Source organism: Pantherophis guttatus, chromosome 7 (assembly GCF_059756535.1).
Source record: "Pantherophis guttatus breed Tessera chromosome 7, ASM5975653v1, whole genome shotgun sequence".
In the NCBI taxonomy this organism is placed as follows: Eukaryota; Metazoa; Chordata; class Lepidosauria; order Squamata; family Colubridae; genus Pantherophis; species Pantherophis guttatus.
Genome location: NC_142069.1, coordinates 79,464,667 through 79,491,704, shown reverse-complemented (window position 1 = coordinate 79,491,704; position 27,038 = coordinate 79,464,667). Strand labels below are relative to the sequence as shown.

The following is a 27,038-nucleotide window of genomic DNA, read 5'->3' as shown; positions in this document are numbered from 1 at the left end:
TCCTGAAATATCAACAGTTTGAAAATGTAAGCTTGGAGAGGCTTGATTTCCAATTTTGTTGGCACTAGGATGGCAATTGCAGTTGGGGCACCACTGCAAGGGTTATTGAGTTAACGATAGGTGCTTATTTCTATTGTTAGAAATAGATGCTTGGTACTATATTTATTTTCTATTTGTATAAATACATAATTATGAGTGCATTTTTATGGATTATTAGGAAAGCAATTACTCCATAATTTTAAAATTTGAGTGTGTAGAAAAGGAGAATCAGCCCTGTTTTCCAGTAAGCTTTTAAGGATAATTTCCCAAGACAGCAGATTTCTTGTCCAATGTTTATAGAAAATGAAGCTACTAGATCAGACTTAGGAGTGACTGAATGAGCGTAGGCCTTGCATTAGGAGCTTTGTGAGATTGCCAAGAGCTCCCTTTGATATTTTCTTACAGGTTTTAAAAGCCTGTTGTACTTAATAGCAGCCAGAGGCCTTTGAACATGACTGCTTCTGTTTTAATACTTTCTGGTTAAACCATTTTCATTTCCAAAGCTTTGCTTTATTGTACTCTGTGCCCAGAACCTCATTCACCCTGACTTACTCCTGAAAGCTAAGCAAGAATGACCTTCATTAGTATTTGATTGGGTTGCCCAAATGTTTTGGCCTGAGGTGGTGGGCCTGCAGTGTGGTGGCCCTGCAGTGTGGGTCAAAAAGTCAACATTGAAACATCTTGGCACATTGCAAGATGTTTCCCAGTAGACCACCAAACTGCTGGAAATGTAACCACCAACAAGGCACCTACTACCATATGTGGTGGACATGTCCCAAAGCCAGGGAATATTGGACAAAAATTAAAAAATGGAGGAAATTAGTGAACAAAAAATTGATATGAAGCCAGAGTTATTCCTTTTGGGTATAATAGAAGATAATATAAGCAAAGAAATTCAATACATCATGCTTCATATAATCACCGCAGCCAGAATCACATTCGCCCAAAACTGGAAGCAAGAAAACACCCTTTCAAACGCAATGATTATAAAAAAGGTGCTAGAATACGCAGAAATGGATAAATTAACGATGGAATTAAGGGACAGAGAAAAAACAGTATATTATGAGACGTGGAACAGGTGGTATAATTGGCTTGAAAAGAAGTCTAAAATTAATGTATAGTGAATGTACAGGAAAGATAATAAATGGAAAAAATGTATATTTTAGAGTGTAGTAGGCATTGAATATTGTATGTATTATAAAAATAAGTAACTATGAAATAAGAATGTATATCTATAAAACAATAGGGCTGTGGATAAGTTGAAATTAAGAAAAAATTCCGATAATGGAAAGCTGAAATAGTGTAATTCTGATTTTAAAGGTTAAAAATGTAGAATAAAAATATTTTTTAAAAAAAAAGTCAACATGGTGGAGATAATTGGTGCAGATGAAGCACCACATCTGTTTACATGTAGCATGTAGTACATGTAAAAAAGAGACAAGATACGGATTATTATTTATTTTTATTATTATTTATTGGATTTATATGCCGCCCTCTCTCCAAAGGACTCAGGGCGGCTCACATCAGCGAAACAATCCCAATAAATACACATTAAAAACATACTAAAACAGACTAAAACCAATTTAAAATAATAGATCCCATCAGTCCAGGCCTCCCCAAGATGGCTGCTGTGGAGTAAGAGCTCTGCTTTCTCTTACACTCTGCTGTGTTCGCTGCCAGAACTGGTTCTTTGCCAGCTTTGTCCCCTGGAATTGAATGGGGGCACTTAGGAATGACCCGAGACAACTTTTGGACAGATGTGGATCCACCTGGAAGGGGGAATCTTGAATATTGCAGCTTCTTGTGGAAGCAGTCGAAAAGTCAATAGGCCTGAATAGGTGGCTCAGTGGCTAAGACACTGAGCTTGTCGATCAGAAAGGTCAGCAGTTTGGTGGTTCGAATCCCTAGTACAGGTCTCCTGCGTGAGCAGGGAGTTGGAGTAGATAACCTCTAAGGCCCCTTCCAACTCTTACTGTTACATTTCCATCTTCTGGCAGAACATTATCCTAAGCATGCCTGGGATTTTTAAGTTCGCTTTATGAACTTTTGCTTTTGTTTTTTATCTTTCAAGGTTAATTGGCTGGCTGAATGCTGACTTATTTCAACCCCTGCTGGATTCTTTCTATTCTCTTTTTTTTTGCTTCCTTTTTTTATGTTTTATTTGATTGCTCTTATCAATTTCTGCTTTCCATATGGAAACATGGCACGTGACTCTGGATTTGTATTTTATTAACCTGCAAAAATGTTTTGGATTGAAATGGTCAGAAAATATTTTCTCTGTCTTCTTCGCTTGCTCCCTGCTTTGAGTAACATCATATATGTTATGATATAGAGTCAAAAAGAGGGCTGTGAAAATATCTACAGACCCTTCACATCCTGGACATAAATTGTTTCAATTTCTACCCTCAAAACGAGGGCACTGCACACCAGAACAACTAGACACAAGGACAGTTTTTTCCCAAACGCCATCACTCTGCTAAACAACTAATTCCCACAACACTGTCCAATTAACTACTAAGACTGTATTACTATTATTCTTCTCATCCTTCCTTTTCTTATAAATGGCTTTGACGATCCAAGCTCTGATGATCCCAGCTGAGTTGCCTGATCGGCAGAGGGCTTTTTAAAAACCCTCTGACGATCAGGCAACTCAGCTGGGATCGTCAGAGCCTTTTGAAAGCATTTTTTTACATGGTTTTACATGTAAAATATGGTTTTAAAAGTAAAAAAAAAAAAAATTGGCCACGCCCAGCCAGTCACATTACCCCACCACCACCACCAAGCCACACCCACAGAACCGGTAGTAAGAAATGTTAGATTTCACCACTGGTGGAAATGGAGATTTTGCAATATCCTTCCCCCAGGAGTGGGGAGGGAATGGGGATTTTGCAGTATTCTTCCCCTGCCACGCCCACCAACCACACCACGCCCACCAAGCCACGCCCACCAAACCGGTAGTAAAAAAAAATTGAATTCCACCACTGTTTGGTGAGATGGTCTTAGAGATCCTTTGGATGGGCTGCCTACTGTTGGCTCTTTGGCAGTTTCTTGATTGGGGTATTATTTACTTCCTTCTTGGTCTGAAGTTAACCTTCGAGTTAATCTATGCTGATCTGTTTGCTGATTGCTGGTGGAGAAGTGCTTGGCTCTTTTTGTTCTGTTTTGGGCTGGGTGATTGTCTCTTTTGCACAGTCTATAGATGTTGTTAATGTCTATGTGTCTATTGGTGGCTTATTTGTCAGAGTGCCAGGCTTCTAGAAAAATTCCCTGGTGTTTTTGAATTTGCCCTGGTTTAGGATTGTCACAGTTTCCTAATTGAAACTATGGTTAAATCTGTCTGTCTGTCTGTCGTGAAATTAAAGAATTTTCATCATGTCTTCCGACTGCTAGTTGATGTTTGTGGATGTGTTCTGCCAATTTTCTGCCTGTTTGTCCTACATAGTGGTTGTTGCAGTCCTTACATTGTATTTTGTAAATGACTCCTGTTTTTTCTTTTTTCTTTTTTTTTTAATTTGATTTATATGCCACCCTTCTCCGGAGACTCAGGGCGGCTTACAATGCGTTAAGCAACAGCCTTCATACTTTTTGTATATATTTATACAAAGTCAGCTTATTGCCCCCACAAACTGGGTCCTCATTTCACCTACCTTAGAAAGGATGGAAGGCTGAGTCAACCTTGAGCCTTGGAGAGATTCGAACCAGCAGTAAATTGCAGGCAGCTGTGTTAATAACAGGGTGCGTAGACCACTGTACTATCAAGGCTCTTGATTCTGGGGTTGCTGAGTCTTTTGGTTTGCTTAGGATGTTTTGAAGCGCTTTAGTTGATGTGTGTGCTATGCTGATTTCATGTGGTTGTATCAGTGTATATATACCGTATGTCCCCCTCTTCTAACTTCACTATTTTGTCTGGTTCATTAGGTAATCCTCAAACAGCTCAATGAAAAGAAAACAATGACAAGTTGTGGTCGGCAATCCTTACATACACTGATTATTGTATTCTGTTCGCTCTTGTCAGCAGGTAAGTCTGACGTTTTTTAATTTATCAGTGGCTTTTATTTTGATTCCAAATCCCTGAACTATTTGTTGTGCTTAAGCTCTAGTTGCTAAGCACAACTAAAATAGCATCTATTTCAGTATGAGCTTTTCACGGGTCAGCACAGAGTCAATGAAAAACAATAGAAGAAAGTGGCATTTGATTTTTTTTCTTACAAAAGCTCCTTTCGCCATCTGGTTGTTTGGTTGCTGTTTGTTTTTAATCAACAATAGAGCTTGATATGTCTTGGGAAAGGCAAGTCAGCCATCCTACAAATGGTTTATTTATTTCATATATGTGCACATTATTTCCTGCTGCTCGTTGGTTGTAATAGAGCAACACCAGTAAAAATAATCTATAGGCAGGTATTTCTGTATTACCTTAAATAACCTAAATGCAGGTATTTCTGTATATCTTCGATAGGAAGATCTTTAAAAAGCAGAGGGAAACAGAGTGATCAGAGTTTTTATGAAGCGATTGATCTGCAACTCAGATAAGGTGGCGTAGAAGAAAAATGGCATTTCCAGGTTGACATGGATTTTGTGATTATAACTAGGACTATGGGACAAGTGGTGGGGGTCAGAAAGGTCAAAATGGCGGTAGCAATTGTCTACCACAGAAACACGCGGCCCGCACGCTGGATCCTGCCTGCGATAGGCCACAGAATTGGCCCGCGATAGGCCACGGAGTTGGCCCGCGATGGCAAGAGACTGCCCCCTGCCACTCCAGGCCTGGCCACACCCATCCAGTCAACCGCAACAGCCAGGCCACATTCACCCCTGCCCCCCCCCCGGCAAACAAAATCCCGACGCGGCCCGCAACGGGATCGAGATTGATACCCCTGGTCTACCACATATTAAAAAATCAGGTGGGATTTTGATTATGTGGCTGTGGCCATGATCTTGACTCTCCTTCTCAAGGACACTACAGTTGGGACAGATCAGGATATAATGACCGATTCTCCCGTTTCTGAAAAGGGCGTAATCTACTTATTGTCTAGCTGTGTTTCCCACCTTAGCTAAAAGAAGCTGCCATTTTTACCTCCACAAAGGTGGATTTGGATTTAATTGTCCCGGATGTGAACCACATCCACTACGACCACAGACTCCTACAGGACTCTCACAAGGCTGTATTGATGGAGGGCAGATTGCAATAGATGTTTGGGGTTTTGGGTTGGTTTTTTTTTTATCTTTTTGTTCTCTTGAATGTCACGGACACCTTTGTATGTATTTGATGCATCATTAGCCACAGACAGCCAGCAGGATGCTTGGTCTCAGACAACTCCTTCGTTGTATTGATTTCAACAGGGAAATTAAAGGGCTTTGTTTACCGGAAAAATCAATGGGACTTAACCATTAGAGCCTAATCAGTCCGTGAAATGGAGAATCTCATTTCACATGTAAGGCTGGAGCTTTGGGGAAAAAAATGAAACCATGTCTTTGGTTGGAAGAAAAACGTTAAGCCTGCAGACCCATGAAATTAAGATGCTTCCAGCTGATGGGAAATATAGGATTCCACCAGCATTTTTCAACCTTGGCCACTTTTAAGATGTGTGGATTTTTCAGCCTCCAGAATTCCCTAGTCGGCAAGTTTCAACCAGTAAGCATCAGTGGGTGGTATGGAACCCAACATACTGACTGGGAATTCTGGGGACAGAGGTGCACAGATATTAAAGTTGCCAAGGTTGAAAAGCACTGGATTGTGCTGTAAATTATTAAAAATGGAATTCAGTCAATGTCAGAAAAAAAAACATGGCAACTCTTTGATCGAAACCAGAGGTAGGGATTCACTTACCTTCCCTACCGGTTTGCAGATGTGAGCACACGTGCCACCTCTCCGCATGTGCAAAGCCTTCAGTGCATGCGCAGTGCTCATGCATTACATCTGGGCGGGTGGGTGGAGCCTCCCACAGCCGCCACTACCGGTTCACCCGAACCGGCTGAATCCCACCTCTGATCAAAACTAAGCTATAATCCTATTGCAACAGTTTGGGGAAATATTTGTTTGTTTTATTTTGCCCCCGAAATTCACAGCTGTGGCATTAAGAAAACCCAAAATCTACCTGAGATTACAGAGGTGTGTGTGCATATGATGAAGGGAATAGATTTTGGAGATTGAGGGGAACAGATGCTGCCTGGGGAGCCATCAGACAGGAGCAGTAGGACATCCCCACCCCACAATCAGTTTTAAGAAAGAAATTTAGGAAGCAGACACCATAATGGATCAAGTAGGCGACGGGAAGTTTATACTTGGCAGATTTTGTCAGATTCAGTTAATGTAATCTTACAATTATTATTATTCTGTTTATTTCCATGTACACTGAGTGCTTCTCTACCGGAGACAGATTCCTTGTGTGTTGAATCACATTTGGCCAAGTTCAGTTCAATTCAATTCAATTACCGTATTTTTCGGAGTATAAGATGCACCTTTTTCCCCCCTAAAAGGGGGTGAAAATGTAGGTGCGTCTTATACGCCAAATATAGCCCCACCCACCCACTGGCCCCCATCCTTTGGCCTCTGCCTCCTACCAGTTTACCTCCTTGCAGCAAGCAGCAAGAAGAAACAGCTCGTTTCAGCTTCAGCACAACCTAATTAGCACAAGTTGATTGGATCGGCTGTTTTGCGTGGGCCCCTGCTGCTTGCTGCAAGGAGGTAAATTGCTGGGAGCAGATTTTTTTTCCCTTGTGCTAATCAAGCTATGCTGAAAACGAAAATGAAAGTAAAGCAGGCTGTTTGCTGTTTGCTGCAATGAGGCAAAATTGCTCAGAGGCAGATTTCTTTTTCTTCTTTTCCTCACCAAAAAAGGTAGGTGCGTCTTATAGTCCGGTGCGTCTTATACTCCGAAAAATACGGTAAGTAGAATTAATTCATCTAATTGTGTTTCCTGTCTGGTTTATCTGGGAGAGCTGATGTCCATCCCGCAGGTTTCCTAAAGTTTCTTTCTCTGACTGTTAAAGCCACTGGGAACTCCTGCCGCTTTGTCTAATACAGGTAGTCTTCAACGTACGGCCAGAACTGAGCCCAAAATTTACGTTGCCAAGGGAGACATTTCTTAAGTGAGTTTTGCCCCGCTTTACGACTTTTCTCGCCACATTCGTTGAGCGAATCATTGCAGTTCTTGAATTGGTAGCACGGTTGTTGAGTGAATCCGATTTCCCCCTCCCCCCCTCCCCATTGATTTTGCTTATCAGCAGGTCACAAAAGGGGGATCACGTGACTGTGGGACACTGCAACCGTCATAAATGTGAGTCAGTTGTCAATCATCCAAATATAATTTGCATGACCGTGCAGATGCTGCCGTCAGTGTGAAAAATGGTCAGAAATCACTTTTTTCAGTGCCGTTGTAACTTCCGACGGTCACTAAATGAACTGTTGTAAATTGAGGACTACCTGTAGTTTCCTAGGTAGCGTGGCTTCCCCTCGTCCCCCAAGGTCATAAGATATATATGCCCTTACAGAAATGCTTGGCGGTGCTACATAAAAGCTAATTATTCTCCTTTTCTGTTGCCAATGAGTTACAGAGAGATTTACACCTTCCCTTACAGCTTTCTCTGCACATTTTCGAGTCTGTGAGCCATATACCGATTACAAAGGTCGCTCCCACTTTGGATTCCATTGTCCCCGACTGTCGGACAATAAATCTTACATCTTCTGCTGTCACCACAACAACACCGTCTTTAAATATTGCTGTAATGAAACCGAGTTTCAGACTGTTATGCAGATGAACCTAACGGGCAGTGCAGATGGATACATGCATAAGTAAGTAAATATCTTCCACTGAAGCTACCTCTTTTTTTCTGTAATCAAAATTTGATTTTTTTTCCCCCCATATTCAAAAGTTTTACTGAGTCATAAAAGCAGGTAGCAGAAATGTGTTTAGTTGCGTGTGCAGCTAAGAATAAAAGAAGTAAATAACGCTGGAAAACGAGGAGGAGAGGGAATTGCCGTTGTTTTTTTTTTCTGCAGAGCAGAAAAAAGTGTTATACTTGGCTAATTGCTATTTTAAACTTGTGCGGGCTTTGCATATTAATTACTTCTAATCATTTGCGCTTAAATGGTGAGGTGCACTTGATTGTACAATCCCTGGAGCTCTTCGTAAATTTTCTTTTTATATTTTTATTTTAAATCCTGTGGCCTTTTTTTTTTTTAATTGCTTCTCTCCTTCCCTTTTATTTTTTGGAAATCCCTTTTAAAAACTCTGATTGAAAGCCGATGAAGAAAGCAATTGAATTTCACAGCAGGTTTGTATATGAAGCAGTTTTTATCACAGCCTAGACTCCAAATTTGCTTCTTAGCGCCTACAGTAGAAACACCAAAGTAGAGTCTAGTTAGAATAGAATAGAATAGAATAGAATAGAATAGAATAGAATAGAATAGAATAGAATAGAATAGAATAGAATAGAATAGAATAGCAGAGTTGGAAGGGACCTTGGAGGTCTTCTAGTCCAACCCCCTGCTTAGGCAGGAGACCCTACACCACTTCAGACAAATGTCCTCTTAAAAACTTCCAGTGCTGGAGCATTCACAACTTCTGGAGGCAAGTGGTTCCACTGATTAATTGTTCCAACTGTCAGGAAATTTCTCCTTAGTTCTAAGTTGCTTCTCTCCTTGATTAGTTTCCACCCGTTGCTTCTTGTCCTACCCTCAGGTGCTTTGGAGAATAGCTTGACTGCCTCTTCTTTGTGGCAGCCCCTGAGATATTGGAACACTGCTATCATGTCTCCCCTAGTCCTTCTCTTCATCAAACTAGACATACCCAGTTCCTGCAACCGTTCTTTATATGTTTTAGCCTCCAATCCCCTAATCATCTTTGTTGCTCTTCTCTGCACTCTTTCTAGAGTCTCAACATCTTTTTTACATCGTGGCGACCAAAACTGGATGCAGTATTCCAAGTGTGGCCTTACCAAGGCAGTATAAAGTGGTATTAACACTTCACGTGATCTTGATTCTATCCCTCTGTTTATGCAGCCTAGAAGTGTGTTGGCTTTATTGGAAGCTGCAGCACAGGGCTGGCTCATATCTAAATGGTTGTCCACTAGGACTCCAAGATCCCTTTCACAGTTACTACTATTGAGCGAAGTACCACATACAGTATACTGTACCTGCACATTTTGTTTTTCTTGCCTAAATGTAGAACTTTACTTTTGCATCTTTTTGAACTGGATTGAAGGAGGAGGTAGGAGAAAAATTTTCCCTGTCATATAAATTATGTATTGTTTACATTTCTGGTGTCCACTTAAGCATCCATAATAATTGCTATGCACTTAAAAAGGTTTTTCCTTCTTTCAGTACTGGAAGGAAAAACCCCAAAGAAAGGTTTTTTAAACCTCCAATCTCTCAGGGCATGTTGGAGCTAGGATAAGTGCATGTAGTCAAGATCCATGCATCTCTTTTTAGGTTTTGGTATAAGTGCATACTTGCTTAAAAAGGCGAGATGTTTTTCTATTAATCAACAGAACATCACAGTGAGAAAGATTAATCAATGGAACAGCTTGCCTCCAGAATTGTGAGTGCTCCATCACTAGAGATTTTCAAGAAAAGATTGGACAATTATGTGTCCTGGGCAGTGGTGGGTTTCCAAATTTTTTATTACCGGTTCTCTGGGTGTGGCTTGGTGGGCATGGCATGGCTTGGTGGGCGTGGCGGGGAAGGATACTGTAAAATCTCTATTCCCACCCCACTCCAGGGGAAGGTTACTGCAAAATCCCCATTTCCTCCTGATCAGCTGGGACTTGGGAGGCAGAGAATAGATGGGGGCGGGGCCAATCAGAATTTTTACTACCGGTTCTCCGAACTACTCAAAATTTCCTCTACCGGTTCTCCAGAACTGGTCAGAACCTGCTGAAGCCCACCTCTGGTCCTGGGTGATATAAGGTCTCCTGCCTTGGGCAGGGGTTGAACTAAAGACCTCCAAGTCCACCCCCACCCCCAGCCCTGTGATTCTATGTTGCAAAAAAATAGAATCTGGTGGAACCTTTTCTTTTTTTTTTACTCTCAAATAATTGTATTATATTATTAGAATAAACATAAAAACACACTAACAAGAGAAAAGAATAAAGAATAAAAAGAGAACAAGGATAGAAGTGCAAAAAGAGAGAAAAATATAAACGAAGAATGGGGATGCAGGCACTACATGAAACCATGCCTCCTCCAATCCATGAAAACATCTTTCTCCATGGAACCGATCCCTGGTGCGCAAAAGGTTGAAGGCCACTGTTTTAGAAGGTCCAGCTGTCCACATGACCACATAGGGCTCCAACCTGCCTTTTAACTGCAAGAGAAGCTCTTTGAACAGTTCTCCGCTTATGCCAGGGGTGTCATGTCGATTTCATTGAGGGCCGCATCAGGGTTGTATTTGACCCTTGGGGGGACGGGGTAGGCGTGGCCAGGGTGGGTGTGGCCAGTTTGACTTCACTCATGTCAGGGGCGCCTGTGGCGGCCCATGTGTTCTGCCAGCAGAGGCACTTTGGGCCAGTCCGCTGTTTCCAGGGTGGCTCAGTGGGCCAGGTCTAAGTATCCCGTGGGCCAGATCCGGCCTTCAGGCCTCGAGTTTGACACCCCTGCCGTACGCCATTGCTGACATGCAAAAGAACTTTCCTGAGTCTCACCCCATCTGTGAAGGGGAGAATTGTTTGTTAGCTCCTCCTCACTTCTCTAGTTCCTAGAAAATCAGTTTGGTTTGGCTTTTCACTGAATCTTCCATTTTCGGTTAATCTTGGGATCTGGGTGAAATGCTCCCAGTTCGGACCGGATAGCCCGATCCGGTAGCGATGGAGACGGGTGGTTCAGAGAACCAGTAGCAAAAATCCCTGTCCCCCCCCCATGCCCAGCTGAGCCACACGGTCATCAGAGGCTTTTTTTCTTTTAAATGCCTCTGACGATCCAAGCTGAGTTGCCTGATCGGCAGAGACTTTTTAAAAAAGCTTCTACCAATCAGGCAACTCAGCTTGGATCGTCACAGGCATTTATGCCTCTGATGATCCAAGCTGAGTTGCCTGATTGTCAAGCTGAGTTTGACGATCCAAGCTGATGATCCAAGCTGATGATCCAAGCTGACGCCTGACGATCCAAGCTGAGTTGCCTGATCATCAGAGGCATTTAAAAGAAAAAAAAGCCTCTGACGATCAGGCAACTCAGCTGGGATCGTCAGAGCCTTTTGAAAGCATTTTTTCGCCGAAGAGGTTGTAGAAAAAAAGGTTTTTAAAGTTAAAAAAAAAATGACCATGCCCACCCAGTCACATTACCCCCCCACAACAAGCCACGCCCACAGAGCCGGTAGTAACAAATTTTAGATTTCACCACTGGATCTTACCATTTTATTCCTTGGAGATGCCTTGCTGTTTATCTTTTTACAGATTTCGTGGCAACTTGCCTTAGTAGAAAAAATGGTATAAAACCATGACAGATGCCAATAAATCATGAGTTTTGTTGTCTGGTGGGGGAATACTGGAGTTGCAGTCCATACCCATCTTAAAGTTGCCATAGTTGAGAAACACTGGATTAAACCTTTTCTCCTCTTTAAGGAATCCTTGCTAAGTCCTCATCAAACAATAGGAAACTGTTTGAAAACAGTAGGGAAAGAATTGCTTTGAAAGCCTATTTGCAAACCTCTGTAAGAAAATGATTTAAATTGAGATGCAATTCTCAAGGATATAGTTCCTCCTCCTATTATTGTGTGTGCAAATTGGGATTGACTTTGGTGACTTACTTCCATTAGGCACACTATCTACGGAATGAGCTCAGCTACCTACCTTAAGTGAACAAATAAAAGCAAGTGAAATGATTGCCTTTTGAAATAATGAAAAGTGTCACAGATGTTCTCTTGGTCTGTACATTTCAAGTATTCATGCTACAATAAATCATCATTAAAGACCGATGAGCAAATCACCAAGAGGTGAATTGAAGTCCTTGAGTGAAACTGATCTTTTTTTGCTGCTGAATTGTAGAAGATTTATATGCATTCCCGTAATCATTTCTTCTAATATTTGAGTATGTCTATTTTCCAGTGCCCTTTCCTTAACATAATGCATTTTATTGAATTGTATTGCAACGCTCTTTGGGTTTATTTAAAAATAATAGCAATAAGTGTTATGAACAAATAGATCTTATCTTTATTTATTTTGGGGCCCAGTTATTCACATTTTAATCTCTCCTTTTGTACGTTATGTATTAGTGTATAAAATGCACATTTTAGGTTCATTTTCTATCCTCCTACATCTGGAAGTAGCAAATGAGAAAGTTGCTGTTAAAGCACAAACTGAAGGACCTATGCCCACTTTTTTTCTCATTTTCACAGCACATAAACTCATCCTGTTTTCATTTATCACCTTCCATCTTTTTGTAATACTTGTTTCACTTCATTGGTGCTAATTGATTGGAACAGCTGTGGGGCATCCTCAGAGGATATATATATATATATATATTAAAAAGTCTAGTTATAAGCTATGGCCATAAGATTGAAGACTCTGCCTGTTTTTAGAATATGCTTCAAAGAACATTAAAAGGAGGCAGGATTTCTGTCTCACAGTTGCAGCCACTATCTTGAGTGTTTTAGCCTCCCTCCCACAGATGTTTCTGAAGAGGTGGCATTTTTCAACACATACACACTCCCCAGGAAAATGGAACAAGGTCACAATTCTGATTGGATCAGTGATGGGTTGCTCCCAGTTTAGTGGCGGTGTTGGGAGGCTCCGCCCACCCGCCCAGATGTCATAAAAATGCTCTGCGCATACGCAGAAGCGCCACACGCTCACGAAGCAAGCAAGCATACCTGTGCGCTACAGATAACGAACTGGTAGCGCCGGGGTTTGAAATCCATTACGGGATTGGCTGTTATGAGGTCACTACATGGCGAAATCTCAACCTGGACTGCGTCACCAGGGACAACTTAAGCCTGCCAAGCATTTTGATCATTCTGAGGGGAGATGTTTTAAATAGGCCGTGAAAGTTTGTGTAAAACCCACACACCCCAAATAAAAGGAAATATCTCTTTTTTTAAAAAAAAAATTTTTTTTATTTTATTCGAAACAAGATTAAAATACAAAATACAGAACTCCAAAAGAAAAAAAAAGAATCCAAAAGAAAGAGAAAAGGGACCAAAACCTCAAAACAATTAAAAAGAAAAAAGTGCGCAAAAAACCCACATATACACATTAATATCCCCTGTAGCTGAATAGTGATTAATAGATTCGTTCCCACCCCTTACAAAACAGGCCCTCCCCCCCAAAAAAATTTAATGTACTAAATCTATTTACAAATTGTTGACCTGTCTTCTGTAAGTTATTTTAGTGACAAAGTGGTTAACAGGAAAATAACAACACTAAAACAGAACCAAATTAAAGTTTCAAAACTCTCTGTTAACAAACGGTTATTGTAATCCACTCATAGAAAGTATATCACAGGCTCTTTATCTACCCCAAGTCATCTCAAAAATTATAAATAATTCATCCTGGATCAAATCAGAGGTGGTATTCAGCCGGTTCGTACCGGTTCGCTGGAACCGGTAGCAGCGATCACTCTATGCCATCCTATTTAGGTATGTTTTTGAAGCCGGGCGCATGCACCGAAGGCATGCGTGCAAGCAAAGTGCATGTGTGGAAGGCCAGGCACATGCGTGGAAGGTGGGCTCGCAAGAAATGAGCATGCATGCATGGGGCGAACCAGTAGGAAACTTCTGAGTGAGTTACCATTCTGAACATGACTTCCAGCAAGAAAGAAGTTAGACTCCTAAATCAGGGGTCAGCAACCTACGGCTCTGGAGCCGCATGTGGCTCTTTCACCCCTCTGCTGCGGCTCCCTGTCACTCAAAATATGTGTCACAACCGCCAATGTGCGACACCCACCGGCATACAATTTATTGAGCTTTTCAACCCCTGGTAGGCCAACCATGGATAAATCCAAGGAAAGAAATTTCAGAAGAAAACAGAACGTTTAATTCAACTACGTATGCTAGTTTTGTGGCCGCTCAAGAAATAGTCAGGCACAGGAAGGGTTTTGTGGCTCCCGGTGTTTTCTTTTCTGTGGGAAACGGGTCCAAATGGCTCTTTGAATGTTTAAGGTTGCAGACCCCTGTCCTAAATCATACAGACATCCAGAGAATTGCTTTCTTCCAGACTCCATCTTATTTAAGAATGTGAATAATCTAGTTACTCCCCACCATCGGAAGCTCACTAGGAGGGGCAGAGAAGCAGCAGCGTGCCCACTTGGTAGGTGGGTGATTTAAATGCACCAGAGCAGTTAATTATCAAACAAAGTGCTGTTGTAAATTGCCTCCTACCAATTGCTGAGATCTAAACGGAGAAAAGTTAGACCCTCGGGTCTTCCCCTCCCTGTCACTGAGATGGGTATGAGTGTGCACGCACGCGTGCATGTCAGACTCTTCAAATGGCATCACTGTGCTTTAAAGCACTTCAAGCTGGGTGTCTGGGTTGGCCATGTGAATCCAAGCAGAGGCCACTATTCTCTGTCTCCATCCCACGTCTCCTTTGCCCTACTTGGTTTAGCAGCCAAAACTTCCTGCTTGGAAATACGTGCAATTAAAAATAAAGATAATCTGTTACGATGTTGGCCGGGGCATCCACTTACATCCGTCCTGTTTTTTTCTATCTGTGTCTGTGTGTGGAGAGAAAGAGAAATTGTTTTTAAAAATCAGAAGCCGATAAAATTTATTTATTTATTTATTTATTACATGTATTTATATGCCGCCATTCTCCCGAAGGACTCAGGGCGGTGAACACAAGTTAAGAAACAAGTACAATAAAATCATAATTTAATCCAAATAACTAATTAGTAGTAAATAATAAAGCCAGGAATCAGTCTCAGCCTATTTGTTTGAAAAGCCAAGTCTTCAAGTCCCGACGGAAGGAGCGGAGATCAGGAGCCGTCCGGAGCTCAGTAGGTAATTCATTCCAGAGGGTGGGAGCACCCACAGAGAACGCCCTACCCCTGGACACAGCAAGGTGACATTGGCTCGCTGTCGGAACCCTGAGGAGAGCGGCCCTATGTGAGCGAACAGGACGGTGAGAGGCAGGCAGGAGAAAGTCAAAATGCGATGTAGCTTCCCCCAGGTTCCCTCATCGGCACCAGGCACAGGGGTTTTTTTTGTTTTCTTTGGTTACTTGGGGAAGCTTGGATGAGTGGTGCGGTGGCCTAGAGGTGGAGCTCTCGCCTCACAATCAGGAGGCTGCGGGTTCAGTCCTAGGTAGAGGCAGATATTTCTCTCTCTGGGCACGATGAGAATGTATCTGCTGAATATAACTCCACATTGGTGACAGGAAGGGCATCCGGCCAGTAAACACTCAGCTCCATTCAGTTGTCCAGATTCCACCCCACGAGGGTTTATGTGGTCGTTAAAAGAAGATGATGACTTGGGGTAGCTTGGAGATCCAAAAAAAACCCATACAAGAGGAAGCAAAGAAATAGGTTAAAGCTTAACTTCAGGAAAAACTTCCTGATTATGCAAATTGTTGGCCAGTGAAGCAACTGCCAGTTGAAGTGATGACAGGTCTTCAAAGCAGAGGCTGAATGGCATCTGTAGGGGGTTTTACAGGTAAGTCCTCGACTTATAACAGCTCATTTAGTGACCATTGGAAGTTACAACGGCACTGAAAAAAGTGACTTACGACCATTTTTGACACTATGAACTGCTGCAGTATCCCCCATGGTCACGTGTTTTACGTTCAGATGCTTGACAGCTGGTTCATATTTATGACGGTTGCAGTGCCCCAGGTCATGTGATCAGCTTTTACGACCTTCTGACGAACAAAGTCAACGGGGAAGCCAGATTCACTTAACAACCATGTTACTAATTTAACAACTGCGGTGATTCAGTTAACAAACCTGTCCAGAAAAGTTGTAAAATGGAGCAAAACGCAAAGAAAATTCTCACTTGGCCACACCCACCCAGTCACATGACCCACCGCCACCAAGCCATGCCCACTAAGCCACGCCCACAGAACCGATAGCAACAAATTTTACGTTTCACTGTTGAGTTAAGGACTATTTGTATATTTGTATATTTATCTATCTATCTATCTATCTATCTATCTATCTATCTATCTATCTATCTATCTATCTATCGCCCATCTTGCAGTTCAAGGTAACTGAACAATATAGAGGTAGGAAGCAGAGGGGTGAGACCAGATGACCGTTAAGGCGTCTCTTCCAACTCTCACTGCATATGATATGTGATGAATATATCCCAAAGGTGTTTTTTTACAAGAGGCAACTGGACTGTGGTTTTTCTTTGAAGACATTTCGCTTCTCATCCAAGAAGCTTCTTCAGTTCTGGCTGGCTGATGAGGAATGGAAGGATTCTTCCATTCAGTCAGAACTGAAGAAGCTTCTTGGTTGAGAAGCGAAACGTCTTCAAAGAAAAACCAGAAAGTCCAGTTGCCTCTTGTAAAAAAAAAACACTTTTGGGACAACCATGACCTGGATGACTGAGAATCTCTACAGACGTTTAGCTATACAATTTGAGATGAACACCGTTTGAATGGTGTTGGGAGTAGGAATGGATTTCCAGAGGAAAAATTGCAGATGAGAGGAACCATTTGCACTACTCAGGTGACCCTGAGGACACAGATAAGCCTCCAAGTGCTTCGATGACCCTCAGGAAGGATGCAAATGACCAGCTCTCTGCAAGGAATATAAATCCCTCCATTCCCCACTGTCCAGTCAGAGCTGAAGAAATGTTCTTGGATGAGAACGAAACATCTTCAAAAGAAAAAAACAAGAAAGTCCATTTGTCTCCTGAAAAAAGCACCTTTGTGGACAACCATGACCTTCTAGAAGATGACTGAGAATCAACATAGAAATTCTGTAATGTTCTCTGTTTTCTCAGCTAGGTCTATCTGGATCAAAATTCTTCCAGACAAATCCACCCTGTGTGGAAAATAGGTGATGGGGTTTTTTTTCCTATACTGGTAGTTGGGTTTCTGCACTATTGGCTCTTCTCTCCTCTCCACCTCTGTGGGCATCAGCAAAGCCACGAATAGTAATTTCATGGTTGAGCTGAAACCAGAGAGCAGTTTCAGGTTGGTCTTAAAGTTCACCTGGTTGAACGTTGTTTCCAACTCATTGCCCCCCAGCTGTGATTGATTGTGTAGCTTGCTTGCATTAAGCTATTTCTTGATCGTGAAGGAGCTAATGATAGGGTGAGAAGAATTCCTCCCAATTCTTCCTTCATTGTTTTGATACTATAAGTAGAGTTAAATGGTATGAAAGTACACCAGAGGGAAAAGTGATTTGGACCAGAAGTAATTTGCTTAATACAACAAACATTTTATATATAAAGCAGGAGCTAGTTAACCTCTAAAGCCCCAAGAAGGTTCATATCTTGGATAACTGAGGGATTCCCTGACTCATGAAGAACTTGCCAAAATTTAAGGTATTTCAGCCATTCTCCGACTTGCAAAATCGATCAAATAGCTGGTGTTACATTTGCTCCCAGGAAGGATGTTAAGACTTTCTTTTTATGCAGTTCTTCTTAAATAAGAATTTAATTATATGATATTAAGGGAAATATAATAATATTGAATCATTAGACTTATATACCGCTTAACAGTGCTTTACAGCCCTCTCTAAGCAGTTTACAGAGTCAGCATAATGCCCCCAACAATCTCGCTTCTCATTTTACCGACCTCGGAAGGATGGAAGGCTGAGTCAACCTTGAGCCTGGTGAGATTTGAACTGCCAAATTGCAGGCAGCCGGCAGGCAGCAGAAGTAGCCTGCAATACTGCACTCTAACCACTGCACCACCGTGGTTTAGGAATATATTATGAATGTTTTATTATTAATAAAAAAAACTCTGGTGTATTGTTATAATCTATTCAGTACAGGTAGCTCAACTTATGATAACAACTGAGACCAAAATTTCTGTTGTTAAGTGAGACATTTGTTAGGTGAGTTTTGCCCCATTTTGTGATCTTTCTTGCCACAGTTGTTAACTGAATCACTACAGTAATCAAATTAGAAACACCATTATTAATCTGTCTTCCCTATTGACTATGTTTAGCAGTGGAGTATCTCCAGATATTTCACAGAGCGATTCCAGAACATTTCTTTGTACACCTGGGTGGAAAGCAGCTGAAATCCAGCAGATAGCCAAAATGACCTGTTTAGGTAGAATTAAAAAAAAAATGGTTGCAACACAAATAAAAAAGGCACAGGGCTTCAATCACATGCGTGCAGGTGCCATCTTGACTCTTTTATACCACTTCCTCAGGATAAACTCCTATCTTTTAAAGCAAAAGACTTATTTGCTATATATATCAACAGGAAAGGGACACGGTGAATCAGTGACTAAGATGCTGAGCTTGTCGATCGAAAGGTTGGCAGTTCAGCGGTTCAAATCCCTAGTGCCATGTAATGGGGTGAGCTCCCGTTACTTGTCCCAGCTTCTGCCAACCTAGCAGTTCGAAAGCACGTAAAAAATGCAAGTAGAAAAATAGGGACCACCTTTGGTGGGAAGGAAACAGCGTTCTGTGTGCCTTTGGCATTTAGTCATGCTGGCCACATGACCACGGAGACGTCTTAGGACAGCGCTGGCTCTTCAGCTTTGAAATGAAGATAAGCACCGCCCCCTAGAGTCGGGAACGACTAGCACATATGTGCGAAGGGAACCTTTACCTTTTTATAAACAGGAATGGTGCCTTATCAGTACCCATTTAATACGGATAAGACAAGATATTGACCACACAAGTGCTTAGTTCAAGAGATTAAATTTAAAGGCAGACATTATCAGAATTAACAGCATCTAAAATGCAGACATTTTGTCTTGTGATCAAATCCTCTCTCTTTTTTTTTTTACAAAAATGTGTTATATTTAAATTCAGATAAAATACATTTTTGTATTTAAACTTACCCAAGCAGATGTTGTTTTTAAGGAACAGATGGAGAGCCCACATAATGGCCTCATTGAACAAATTGCTATTTTAAAATTGAGTGTTCACTTTTCAGTACATAATTTTTAATGAACCAAAGAAAGCACTTTATAGACAAGTGGTATGCAGAGAGACAGTTCAGTTCTGAGAAGAGCTGACTTCCCCACTCGGGATCCTTGTGCATCTACAAATGACTTCTAACAAGTCAGGAGCGAATACAGCTAGTCCTTACGACGCCAGTTGGGATCAGAAGTTCCATGTCTAAGCAAGTCATTAAGTAAGTTGTGCCTCATTTTTACAACCATTCTGCCATCCTCATCAAGTGAATCTGGCTTCTTCCATTGACTTCATTTGGCGGAAGCCAACTGAGAAGATTGCAAATGGGACTCAGGACACTGCATCTGTTGTAAATACATACTACTGCCAGGCACCAAATTTTTTATCGTATGACTGCAGGGACACTGTGATGGTCATAAACCCAAGGACAGACAAATTTGTAGGTCTTTTTTTCCCCTCTGCTAACATAACTTTGCTTGGACTGCAAGGCGATCAAACTGGTCAGTCCTAGAGGAGATCAACCCTGACTGCTCTTTAGAAGGCCAGATCCTGAAGAGGAAACTCAAATACTTTGGCTACCTAATGAGAAAGAAGGACTTACTGGAGAAGAGCCTAATACTGGGAAAGACTGAGGTAAAAGAAGGGGATGACAGAGAATGAGGTGGCTGGATGGAGTCACTGAAGCAGTAGGCATGAGCTTAAATGGACTCCAGAGCAGTAGTGGAATTCAAATCCCATCACTACCGTTTTGCTTGTGGGCGCATTTGCGCGCACAGAAGCTTCTGCACATGTGCAGAGACGTTCAGGTGGGTGAGTGGAGCTTCCCACCACTACCAAATCACCCAATCCCGGGCAAACCGGTAGCAACCCACCACTGCTCCAGAGGATGATAAAAGACAGGAAGGCCTGGAGGAACATTGTCCATGGTGTCACGATGGGTCGGACATGACTTCACAACTAACAACAACAAAGTCGAGGATTACCTGTATTCCTGTCTGTGTATTTCAGAGTCATACAATAGCTTGTAAGCCAAAACAGGTAATTTAATGAACAACCCCCAGCTTTCTTGCAGTTTATTTGCCCTCTTTTCATCACCTGAAATGCTCAAACACAAGCCATGCATTTAATCATTTTCCCCAGTCTTTTTCTGCCCACCAAGTAAAAATCCAAAGAGATTCTTTACGTATATGACCCATTGTCATTATTTTGATTCAAATAACAGCTGTTCTGCATTATTGTTTTTTTTTTCCCCAATGTAAAATTGGGATGAGGTGAAGAGCAGGGGTTCCATTTCTCTAGGTTGTTCCACTAAAGATAAAGACTCCAGAGGAACCATCTCCAGCAATTTAATTTTTTGTAAGAAGAGTATATGGACAAGAAAACGAATGTGAAACTGATGGAAAAGTTGCACTGATTCTATAAAATTGGATATTGACACCAACTCACCAAACAAATCAGATGAAAAAAAAATAACCAGATCCAAACTCTGCACCACCACAAGATGTTGGGGATTATGGTTGGGCAGCAGTTGGAAGTCCACCATATTGTACTGTGGAATCTCAGTGACTCAGCTGTGAATTAGCAGGAAGAAAGTAGCATTTTTTATTATCTCATGGAGACATTTTACATTCTGGGGTTAAAGTAAATAAATACTGGGAAGCCTACAAAATGCAGCTTCCCTTTTCTCTGTTTTCTCTTGGAAAAATCTATTCTGCCTACACCTATCCACATTTTTCTGGTGCATGAATGGTTTTAGAAAAAAACCCAATAGGTATCAGGTATCTTCATAGATTTCACTGTAGCATCTCTGAACTGTTTGCAAGCCAACATACAGCACATACAATCCTCCTTGCTCATTTTGGGGAAAAAAACAGAAGTTACTTTTCTAAGAGAGCTGAAATAACGGTTTCATCATTTGCAAGCCCTGCTTTTATGACTTTTGTTCTCTTCATGTTTTTTTTTTCATGAGAAGCATATTTGTTTCTATTGTTTTGCAAACATTTGTGTCCAGTGCTAAATCTTCAGAGCTGCAAATGTTTACCAGGATTGTGCGACACATGACCTACACTGCTTTGGATTGGACTAAAGTTTGATGCAAAGTATCACATTATGTTGGGGCCCGTCAGCGGCCTGTGCAACTAGTAGCTGATTCCGACAGCGAGGAGGCTGGTATGGTGCTGTGCCAGCAGCCTGTGCAGTCGGACAATGAGGAGGCTGAAGAAGATGTGGTGCCAGAGGCGGGGATTCAGCCAGGGCCTTCAGGACCTCCAGAAGCTCCCATAAGTGAAGAGGAAGAAGAGGAGCCTCTTATCGATGCATGGGCGCGCAGAGCTGCCAAAAGGCAGGAGTGGCTCCTCAGGAGGAGGTCTCCTCGAGAGTAAGGGTTGGGGCTAATTGGCCACTCCCTTAGCCTATTTAACGACGGATGACGACTAAGGCAATTTGCAGGGAACAACTTAGTTCATTCTCCTTCGCGTCTGGATCTTAGTTCTTTTATCAGTGTCCTGCAAATTGCTTCTCGGCTTTCTGCCAATCCTAGTAAGATTACGATTATTTATTCTTTGGATTCTTGTAGGCTGTTAAGAAAGTAAATTAACAGCCTTTATTTGAAAAAGACTGATTTAATTTAGTAAACTAAGGTTTGTACAGACTTTGTGTGTGCTGCGTTCTTTGAGTCCGTAGCTGAGGCAGAACACATTATTATTACGTGTGGGTAATCTACAGTTGGATTTGCAGTCTAAGACTGGTGGAAACTTAATAATTCATGTCCAGACCAAGGACCTAAGAATTATTAAGGTAGCATTGAAGAATATAGGCAGTTCCAAGCAGAGTGGTATTTTGTAAATTAGCATGCTGAGGTCTGATAAATTCAATATTTCCAGATATTGAGGAAGTCCTTTATGTGGGTCTAGGACAGGAGTGTCAAACTCGATTTTATTGAGGGCCACATCAGGGTTCTGTTTGACCTTGGGGGTCGGGTGGGCATGGCCAGCTCGATGTCACTCATGTTGGGGGTGCCTGTGGAGGCCATGGATCTCTGCCAGCGAAAACGGATTCCCGAGCTCTGTTGTCAGCTGCGATAGGCTCCTGCAACCCTCTGCCGGTGAAAATGGAGCTCAGGAGGCCCACAGGCAGTCCTCCCAAGTTCTGTTTTCACTGGCAGAGGTACTGTGGGCCCAGAGGTGGGTTTCAGCAGGTTCTGACCAGTTCTGGAGAACCAGTAGTGGAAATTTTGAGTAGTTCGGAGAACCGGTAGTAAAAATTCTGACTGGCCCCGCCCCCATCTATTCTCTGCCTCCCAAGTCCCAGCTGATCGGGAAGAAATCGGGATTTTGCAGTATCCTTCCCCTGGATTGGGGAGGGAATGGAGATTTTACAGTATCCTTCCCCTGCCATGCCCACCAAGCCACGCCACACCCACAGAACCTGTAGTAAAAAATTTTAAACCCACCACTATGTGGGCTGGTCCTTCGCTGTTTCCAAAGCGGCCCCGTAGGCCAGATCTAAGCACCCCATAGGCCGGATAGGGCCCCTAGACCTTGAATTCGACACCCCTTCACCACAGTCAACTTGTTGCGGCCAACTTGCTACGGCCAACTCGCTATGGAACAATTTGCTGCGGGACAGGAGTTACACTAATATCGAAGAAGTGGTGGAATAGAATCATTAAAAAAGGATGCAAAAAAGGGGGGACAAAATGAAATGTGAATGACAAAATTTTTTTTTTTAAATAATCATTTTAAATAATTAAGTTGAATTGTTGAATTGTCCTGTGTCGAATTATCCTGCAGTGACTTGGCCATGGTGCATTCTCCTGTAGTAAATTGGCTCTGGCAAATTGGCCTGCCAATTCTCCCATTCCACCTTTAAATATCTCTCCGAGAGCTCCAGTCGTGATCACTTTAACAATGGATTTATTTTTTCATAAATGCTCAACTTCAATCTGCAAGCCCCAGTATTTCAAAATTTTTCCCAATTGTTTTTCCTCAATCCTAGCGTCTCCTAGGATAGCAAAATCAATGAACCAGACTTTCTTCTTTTCAATAACTGTTATATCTGGCATGTTATGAACAAAAGGCCTGTCGGTTTGGATCTGTAAGTCCCATAAGATCTTAACTCACTCAGTTTCCCAAACCTCCTCAACTCACTCATGTAGCTGCTCATAGTTTGTGAAATTTTGCTGCAACCACTGATCAAATATATTGTTTCATTCTTTTTTACTACAAAGGTGATATTTGCTCTTCTTTGTTATATGTTGTTATTATTATGGTTTGTCATGCAGTCAGCCAGATGTTTACACTGGATTTTATCCAAGAAGTCCTTCTGAAGGAAATGTGTTAGGCAGATGTTGTTAAAGATATCACAGGATGTAAGCTATTCCAAGTAAAGCAGCCTTTTGCAATTGACTGATGCTTATTTTCTCAATGCCAGTGATGTTTAAGTAGTGCTCCAGATGTTTTGGGATTGCATCCAAGGCATCCATTGTTATTGCTAAATATAGTACCAATAATGGATGCAAATCTCAATTATGATGAAGATGATGATTTACAAAAAAATTACAGAAAATAGCTGCCAGTTCTTTAGCTGGTGTTACTCTTCATGTGAATTGAGTTCTTCCCAAGAACTTACAATGTTGTAATGTGTAAGTATAATATATATGCAGATTCAAGCAGTGCTTTCACACTGCTTCAAACTTCTAGTTGCTTTGGAGAATAGATTGACCCCCCCCCCACTTCCTCTTTGTGAGTCAACCTATTCTCCAAAGTATCTGGAAGCAGGATAAGAAGCAATGGATGGAAATTAATTCAAGGAGAGATCCAATCTAGAACTAATGAGAAATGTCCTGACAGTGAGAACAATTAACCAGTGGAATAGTTTGCCTTCGGAAGTCATGATGCTCCATCACTAGAGATTTTTTAAGAAGAGATTGGACAGCCATTTGTCTGAGATAGTGTTGGGTCTCCAGCTTCAGCAGGGGGTTAGACTAGAAGACCTCCAAGGTCCCTTCCAACTCTGTTTTTTTTTTTTTTTTTGTTCTGATCTTTTGTAATGGACAGATGGAAATTTTGTCAATGTGCAGATTTTCTAAGTGTCATCCAAGTATTTTGGAATGCGCTGATAATGATTGGGATCATCATGACTGGTTTAGGCCATAACCTTTCAATTTCAGTTTTTAGATCTTGATACTTTGTCAACTTCTCTAATTCTTTGTCTTCTATTCTGCTATTTCCTGGTATTATCTAACCTTTTATTGTGTGTGTGTGTGTGTGTGTGTGTGTGTGTGTGTGTGTGTGTAGGGGTGGGCTTCAGATCCTTTAACAACGGGTTTGCTGCCCCGTTGCTGGCTGGGTGTGGCCTAGTCGGCTGCCTGCACAACAGTGTGGGGGCGTTTTCGCCCTCCCCAGGCTCTAGAAGCTTTCCTCGAGCCTCCGGGAGCGCAAAAAGAGCTTCCCCGGGCTCCGGAGGCCCTCCGGAGGCCAAAAACAGGCCTGTTTCCAGATTTCTGGAACCTCCAGTAGGGCCATTTTTTGCCCTCCCAGATCCTCCGTGCAGCCCCTGCACTTACCTGGAATGTTGCATGGAGCCCCTGCATGGAGACTCCTGGGAGGGGTGGGGTGGGAGGGGTGAGGTGGGCATGGCCAGCCAAAGGTGCCATTTGGGGGTTCGCCAAACCCCGGCGATCCTTGGCTAGAGGATCGCCCCAACCCTGCCGAACCCCCAGGAGCTCATCCCTGTGTGTGCAGGCATGTATTTGTGTGTGTGTGTGTCACACACATCTAATTTTCCTGTCTCCTATCTTCCCCACAACAACATCCTCAGAATTGGATTGGGCTGAGAGAGAGTGATTGTCTCACAGTAACCCAGCCAGCCTTCATGCCTAAAGCAGGACTAGAACTCACCATCTCCGGGTCACTAGACCAACATCTTAAACACTGTACCAAAATGGCATTGAATCAGGGCTCATATTTTGAAGAGGCTGCATGGTCTGGCTACATCTCTTCCTTCGGCAGTAGGCAGAGATTCCTATTTCAGTAGATCTAAGTAGCCAGCCAATAGTCAAGATGAACCAATTGGATCCCAACTGAATGCCGAATTATGCAATTTATGTCAAGGAAGAATCACTTTGCAGAATCTAAATTTTTACATTGAGTAGTCGAGCTGCATAAAAATGAATTGTGGATTACAAAGTCTATATTATTGTGGTTCTGAATCACTGTTATAGTACTCAGCTCCAGATTTTCCTCTAGGATAGGAATTTAACAATCAATAATAATATATCACAAAGAATTATCACGGTTCTTAAATATTGTACTTTAACAGAATAACAGATTATCAAACTGGGATTTCCTGCTTTTCTGCCTCAGTTAAGGATATGGAGCAGTTGCAGATGGAGAAAAAGCCATAATACTTAATTTTAAATACGGAAATTAAGAGAAGCATATCATAGGCATCTCTTTTTAGCTTGCCATACCCTCCTCCTCTAAGACACTTTCATTCAGCTTTTTAAATATACATTTATTGTATATTTCTTGTACATAGGTAAGTTTAAAGCTAGTAGGACATCACAAAGAAATGAAATTACAGGAACAGTAATAGAAAGACTATCCTAACAAGCTTTAGTTGTCAAGAGATTTACTATTACAGTCATGGCAAGTGGGACAGAGCTAGATATGATATTCACAGTTATCGCCAGTGGTGGGATTCAGCCGGTTCGGAACAGGTAGTTAAATTCAGCCGGGCGAACCGGTAATTAAATTGATGGTTGGCCATGCCCCTTCCTGCCCCACCCCTTCCAGGAGTCCCCACACACCCCATTTTGGTTCCCAGGTAAATACAAGGAGGCCTCCTAGGCCCAAAATGGGGCATGGGGGGCAACGCCCCCCCCATGGCCCATTTTTGCTCCCAGGAGGCTTCAGGGAGGCTTCCTAGGCCCGTTTTGCTTCCCAGGAGGCTTCAGGGAGGCCTCCTAGGCCCATTTTTGCTCCGTGGGAGGCTTCAGGGAGGCCTCCTAGACCCAAAACGGGGCGCAGAGGGGGTAGTGCGGCCTCTCCGTGGCCAGTTTTATCTCCCAGGGAGGCCTACTAGGCCCAAAACGGGGTACGGAGGGTGGCGCATCCCCCGCCCCCGTGGCCCATTTTTGCTGCCAGGGGCGTGCAGGAGGCCAAGTGCTCCCTGTCACACCCCCTGGCCATGCTTACCCAGACGGTCATTAGGGCAGAGAACAGGTTCTTAAATTATTTGAATCCCACCACTGGTTATGGCACTTAACAAAAGCCTTGAAGGGTAGAAACAGGAGGGATTTTTAAAAATATAAGCTTGTGGCCAGAGAAAGGCGGCTCTTGGTTGATGCCCAGCTTAAATTCTTAAGGGGAAAGGAAGAGAACCAATAATGCTGAGGATGTAATGAAACAACATTGGAAAAGAGGGGAGGAAAAGGTAGAAGAATAAAATTTAAAATTTAAAGAAGGGCGGTATAGAAATTTAAACAAATAAATAAATAAATAAATAAAATTGAAGGACATATAGAAATTAGCTTGTGATTTCTAAAACATTTTATGGCTATGGGTAAAACAAGAAGAAATGAGCTTCAGTAACATAAAATGTCAGTTAAAAAACATAAAAAGTATCAGTAACTTAAATATACCAGAGAAAGGCTTAGAATAACTTTATTGTCACTTTAAATGTACACTAATCGGCATACATTAAAATGAAATTTTGTTACATACAGCTCTGAAAGGATCACCATCTCCAATATACACTACATAAACATGACAAATAAACAAACAAACAAATTAATTAATTAATTAATTTTAAAAATGCATATACCCACATATATTATATGACACAGAGAAACAACACAGTCTAATTCGGATGTATACATGTGCATGGCGAGAAAAATGAATCCTGCGAGTTTACCAGACGGATGGCCTAAGGAACAAAGCTGCTTCAGAATCTGGTAGTCCTGCTAGAAAATATAGAGGGATAAAATCTCCCCTCCAAATATTAAACTAGATTCCTTAAACTA

General features: G+C 42.0%; 1 protein-coding gene across 3 annotated transcripts in view; it reads left to right on the top strand.

Annotated features, from left to right (window-relative positions):
* Positions 1–27,038, top strand: part of SHISAL1 (shisa like 1) — a 130,986-nt gene that overhangs the window by 54,853 nt on the left and 49,095 nt on the right. For all 3 annotated transcript variants that reach the window (XM_060684157.2, XM_060684156.2, XM_060684158.2), the window contains exons 2-3: positions 3,958–4,057; positions 7,618–7,831. In XM_060684157.2, the coding sequence (XP_060540140.1) occupies positions 3,991–4,057; positions 7,618–7,831 (281 nt within the window). In that variant the 5' untranslated portion in view covers positions 3,958–3,990. The remainder of the gene's footprint in view (positions 1–3,957; positions 4,058–7,617; positions 7,832–27,038) is intronic.